Genomic DNA, 6,000 nt, shown 5'->3' on the forward strand with positions numbered 1-6,000 from the left:
TAGCTATCGCGGAATAGAGGTTCACTAGATTGCTTCCTGGAATGAGAGAGCTGTGCAAAGATGAGGTACTGAGTGGAAAATGTTCATTTTCACTGGGCTTTCGAAGCATGAGAGGTGATCGCTTTGAAACATATACACTTCTGAGGGGATTTGACAGCGTAGATGCTGAAAAGCTGTATCCCCTGGCTGCTGTGTCTGGAAATGGGGTCACAATCTCAGGATAGCTGGTTTGCCATTTGGGACTGACAAAATGAGAGATTGTTCTCCAGTCAGAGGATTGTGAATCTTAGGAGTTCTCTCCTCAGAGGGCTGTGGAAGCTCAGCCGTTGAATATATTCAAGACTGAGATTGATGTATTTTGGGGCCCTAACAGAATCAAGGAATATTGTGATCATGAATGTAAGCGGAGCTGTGATAAAAGATGCAACATGATCTTACTGAATGGTGGAGCATGATCAATTGTTCACATGGCTTACTTCTGCTTAGTTTTCTTCTGTGCTTAAGTTCAAAATTGATTTCTAATACTTGCAAGACTATAGTTGCTCTAATTATCGAAACAAAAGTGCTGAGCGAATCAGATTCACTGGATATGTCACCATATTCTTGAACTCTTCTCTGAATTTAGCCTGGGTCACTGCATAAATAAATGTGTTCGTGCAACAGCTCAGAAGTAGAAGCATATATCCGGTCTCTTGAAAGATATAAACTGGGTCATCATAGCCTGTGTAGGAGAAAGTTTTGGTAATCCGATAATACATGTAATGGACTGTGAACGTCAGCCACAACAGTATAAAATTGGCGGATATACTGAAGAGTAAAATGATGGATTTCTTCCTGTTCTGCATCTCAGGATCAAGATTATTTGCATAGCTGGTGTTGCCTCTCAGTGCCCTGCGGGCTCTGCTAGCCACTAATATATATCTTACCGTCAGAGCATTGAGAAGCAAAATAATGAAAAATGGCAGAAAAGGTGTCGCTATGGAGCTGAAATAAGAAAATGCCTGCCACAGCGGTGAGGTGTGAAAGATTGACCTGATCCGGCAATACCAGGGTAATTCATAATTTATGTACAGAGGTTCAAGTATGAAGTACCAGGGGATGTTTGTTAAACAGCTCAGGGTGAGCACCATGCCTATTATTGCAGCTGCCGTTTCCTTGGTGCAATATTTTGTTTTCAGCTTTTGGCAACAAATAGCGATAAAGCGGTCAAAGGTGAATGAGACGGTTAACCAGACAGACATGTCTCTGGTTGCACGAACGAGGACAGTTTTTATCCGACATACTGGAGTAAGCAACAGATAATTTCCGGGAAAGTAAATGTCAATGATCTGATTGAGTATAACGGCAGTGATAACAACCATTAGATCCGCCGCTGCCATGGCCACCAGGTAGTAGGTGATGCATTTGGAGAGACCACACTTTCCCCGGACCAGGATCAGAATTGCCACAGGATTAACTGTAGAGAAGGGCAGAGTACAAAAGATTAAACATGAATTCTGTTGTAACAGAGGTGGAAGGAGTGCACTGTAAATGTAGGCCCACTTCTCCAAAGGTCACAACGTATTTACTTTAAATGTTCCAACTTACTGAAACAGTCAATCAGATATGCTATTTTTCCAAGAATAGAACACACTAATCAGGTTTCTGTAATGAACAACAGCATTAACAGTTTATTATAAAATCAAGTCCTAACTGGCATTAAGTTAAAACAATATCACACAGATCAAATTTTTAAAATCTATCATTAAATTTTCAGAAGTCTCCTCTCTACCGTACCCAAATTTTTACCTTAGTCCCTTCACGTGTGCACATGCACACACACACACACACACACACGTAAAAAGGAATTTTTAGATCAGAGCTCTGTTGCTAAACAAAAACACACACTTGGGCAGATCGTTTGCCCACCCCTGAACAAGCTGGCAGATGAGACACGCTGGCACACAGTTCAACCTCCAAGCACACGAGACTGGTCACTAAAATCTTCCCGAACAACTCTTTCAGGCAACGTTGAGAATTACTTTTTGTCGCCTTTCTTCAGATGCAGGAAACAAGACGAATCGACATAATGGACTTCTTAGAGTCCTTTAAGCAGTTTCTGGGAAGCGAGCTGGGTTGTGGTCTTCTCTTCTGTCTTGATTTTTTTCTTTAGACTGAACTTGATCTCCTTCCAGAAGGTAAAAACGCACACATGCTGATTCACAACAAGCAATTTTGTGAGTTTTTATGTCCTTCCTGTGATCTCTGTCTTAATACAGGACTTGTCCAATTAAAGGAGTGCCTGCCACTTTCCTGGCCCTGTTGTCAGAGTTCCTGCTCCAAGCCTAAGCCAAGCCATGTGTCAAGCAGTAACACTGTTGTAAATCCAGCTTCCTCAGTCCTCTTGATGGTTCTCTCTTTTTGAACGGAAAAAAAGCAGGTCCAACATTTATTCAGTTTAACCATAAATTCCCTGAAAAGCATTTCAAAAGGACTAGAATTATGTTTGAAAGCAAAACTGAAAACCAGTAATGAATTCTAAAATGAATACCATAAGTTAAGTTGGAATAATCAATGTTCACATATGTAAAATATTAAGAACCATAAACAATATATTAAAAGAATGAGTAAAATGCAAAATACAAGTCAGTAGAAAGCGTGTTTCAGATTAACAGTACAAATGATAAACATGGAAACCAGAACTGCCCAATAAAAGCAGAAAAGGTCATGAATAAGAGACACCTGGGTGCCCTACTAAAGCATGCGATCTGTCGTGTGACTAAATGAATAAACCGATTGAGTTCGAATTGTTGCTTCAGGAAGCCTATTGAACTATTAGATAAGGGAAAGAAAACATTGGACCGAGGAACGAGCTGCTAACTGACCAACACTGCTCTGCAGACTTGAGGGAGTTCTTGAAATGGTAAAACCTAGCTCTTGCGGATTTGCAGCCAGAAGAAAACTGGTTTGTCAAACTTATAAAACAGGGAGCAGCAGTGGCAGTAATACGAAGATTAATGTATGTAACGAATCGCAGCTGATGTGAAATCACAATGTGGCAATCTCTGGCAATCTAAATGATAGAGCTTCCTTTAAAAATAGAAAATTCATAACAAACACAGGAGAGAAGTGCTTGTGACTTCTATGGAGAATTAGTAAGTTATCAGTAAGTAATCAATCAAATGTGTCATTGCCATGTAATGTTGGATGACTGCATTGTCAGACATTTTGCTGGATATCCAGACCTGAATGAGTTCAAATTTGTGCTGAAGCAACGTTTGGAAGATTGAAGCCATGGAATTCAGCCCAGCACAAAAACACTTGCTCAATATAGATTTTGACCCACGCACTGACTACTGTCCCAGGTTAAACCAAACTTTTTGTACCTCAGTTGGCTCTTTGACCATGTGGTGAGCTTTCCATATGATATACTTTTATATTGCCAAGATCCATTACCTCCCAATTCCATAATATTGCCTATCCCTGCCCCATCTGAATCCATTTGCCATTGAAATTCTCCATCATGCTTCTGTTAACTCCACTCTGGTCCATATCAATGCTAGCCTGGCTGACCTCACATTTTATACATTCCATAAGCTCACACTCATTCAAAATACTGCTTCCTATGTCCTAATTTGTATCGAACCCTCACTGAACTACGTTAACTCCCAGTCCACAACCTTCATTTAGAATTATAATCTTTGTGGTTAGATCTCTCCATGGCTTTTCCCCTCTTTAACTCAGCAATCTACTCCAGACCCACACTACTGTCAGGAAAAAAAGTTTTTTCGAATTCGGACCCTTTGTCCATCGCCCCTCATTAACAGCAGTGCAGTTCACGTATTTATGCGCTAGGCTCTGGAACTCTCCACCTAAACCTCTCTACCTCTCTCTGAAACTTTCAGACCGTTCGTGAAAGATACGTCTTTCAATAAGTGTTTTATTACCTCACCAAATTTCGCCTTCTTGTCCTCGTTTTCTACATTTGTCTATAACATTGAAGTGCGTGATTGTGTTTTGCTAGTTAATGCCTTTTTAATAATTGCAACTTGCTATTGTTTATTGTGTTTGGTATTAATTTTAAACTACTTTGATCACTATATCGGTGGAAAAAACATGTTATAGAACATTTACTAATTTCTACAATATCAGACAAAGGAATTTAAAAACAACATACTTAACTTTTGTCATGCTACAGCTCAATTGTAATATCACTGCCTTATAAAAATAATTACAAATGTATATATTTTGCATTCAGGCAATGTTCATTTCATTAGTAAGTGAAATAATCATTTTACCTGCATGAACTTGAACTTTCTGAAAATACGATTGAAAATATCTGTCAGGTTTAAAATCTAAGGATTATGTCTTTAAATGTTAATGTTACAAATGAATTTCACTGGGTACCTTACTTAAATCTACCCAGCCAGCTATTAAGCTACTAAACCAAGCTATTTATTAAAATTTAACCATTGCCTTATCTTTTGATAAAAACGCAAGCACCAATAAAAGCAACAAAGTTTTTTTCAATGCTCTGTTGCATAATCAAATTCGAATGACACAACATTGCTCATTCTCGTAATACAACTATTATTATTTTATGGAGGATTCCATGTATCAGTTTTAGAACTGTACATGCGCCAAACTTCACTGCTGCCTTTGCCATGGATGAACAGAACTTACATTTGCAGCATGTCCTCAATATAGGTTGTATTGTAAGTAAGCAAAATATTCCTGAGCTGTATTGATGTGTTCGTGCAAAAGTAAAATTTCTTCTTTCATTCAGAGATGCACAAAAAGTGAAGACTAGGATACTTCCTCATCTTATCCGTCCATTCATCTCAGACATTGTGATGTCGGTAATGCAACCAGACTGTGGAATTCCGGTGGAGGAAGTAACACCGCCAATGTCCTCCATTATGTGTAAAATCGTGTGAGTGGATGTTCCTGTGAAGACGTATGTAAATCACCTGTCTGTTTAAAATCTGTTAACCTCCCTATCATGTGGAAAATGAAGAAGAGGATGGACATATAAAGGCTGACTTTGCCGATGGATCCTGAGAAGGAGAAGATAAATGAAAACAATAATTTCTTCCAAGCATTCAATATTGCTGTATTTGGACTTTGGATGTCGATCCACATCCAATAGAATTTCCAGCGAAATGCAGCACCAATCAACGCAAGTTTATAATCTGATGAACATTTCATCATGGATGCGGGATAACAAGTTAGTTGGAAAAAAATGCTTGACGAATTCCATCTGTGCTGGCGATGAAATAACCATGGTGTTGATTTAGATGAGTTATCTACAGAGTGATAGCACGGCTGATGAAATTGCTTGACAGTTCACAAGAAGGACAGTTTGAAAATAAGCCTATGTAATACTTCCAAATAAATATCCATTGATCCGTCCTGGGTAGTATTGATTTGTCATTATGATCAATGGGGGAAGGGACAGAATGCCAGCACATTGCTGTGGAAGATATGATATAACCCGAGGCTAACTTACTCCTTGATGGTTACCTCAGAATATGTGGAACATTCATCCAGCTGGTCCACAACCAAGGTATTAAAACAACTTAAGATAGGTTTCCATGGCTCGCAAGGTTATGACTTACCTGGGATACCAACAGCAGCAAGAACAGGATAGTAAATTGCATACACTAGACCAGTTGCTGGCTCATGCATTTTCTTGCAGATGAGATTGCGGCTCAGCACATGATTTGCAGCAGACTCAATATATAGAACTTGGAACCCTCCAGTGAGACTGGTATTAGTTCCATGCATCTGCACAAACAAACTCAGTGAATGTTTATTCTAATGTTTGTAATGGAACATGGTTAAAGCTTATTACACAGTTTTTATGGGAAACACCCAAAGGACCAATTACTATTTTGGTTCCATTGCTTTAGAAAATACAACTGAAATGTGATGCAAACAATATTTCAGAAAGCTCTCAAGCCCAGATTCGATCTCTGGAGTGTGTTGATTTACCTGAGTTCTCCTCAGAGCAATAGCGCA

The 6,000-nt window shown here is 39.1% G+C and overlaps 1 protein-coding gene across 1 annotated transcript; it reads right to left on the reverse strand.

Annotated features, from left to right (window-relative positions):
- Nucleotides 1–548: 548 nt before the first annotated feature.
- On the reverse strand, nt 549–5,667 carry LOC137352830 (probable G-protein coupled receptor 139). The gene is made up of 2 exons (XM_068018686.1): nt 5,598–5,667; nt 549–1,456 (listed from the first exon to the last, which is right to left on the reverse strand). Exons 1-2 carry the CDS (start codon nt 5,665–5,667, stop codon nt 549–551), a joined length of 978 nt encoding a protein of 325 aa, XP_067874787.1.
- Between the last annotated feature and the right edge of the window lie 333 nt (nt 5,668–6,000).

This window comes from Heterodontus francisci, chromosome 39 (assembly GCF_036365525.1).
Source record: "Heterodontus francisci isolate sHetFra1 chromosome 39, sHetFra1.hap1, whole genome shotgun sequence".
Taxonomy (NCBI): Eukaryota; Metazoa; Chordata; class Chondrichthyes; order Heterodontiformes; family Heterodontidae; genus Heterodontus; species Heterodontus francisci.

Coding starts and splice junctions, on each gene's coding strand:
- LOC137352830 (XM_068018686.1), bottom strand. CDS start 5,667: ATGCATGAGCCAGCAACTGGTCTAGTGTATGCAATTTACTATCCTGTT. Junction 1,457..5,597: donor TGCTGCTGTTGGTATCCCAG/GTAAGTCATAAC, acceptor CCTTCTCTACAG/TTAATCCTGTGGCAATTCTG.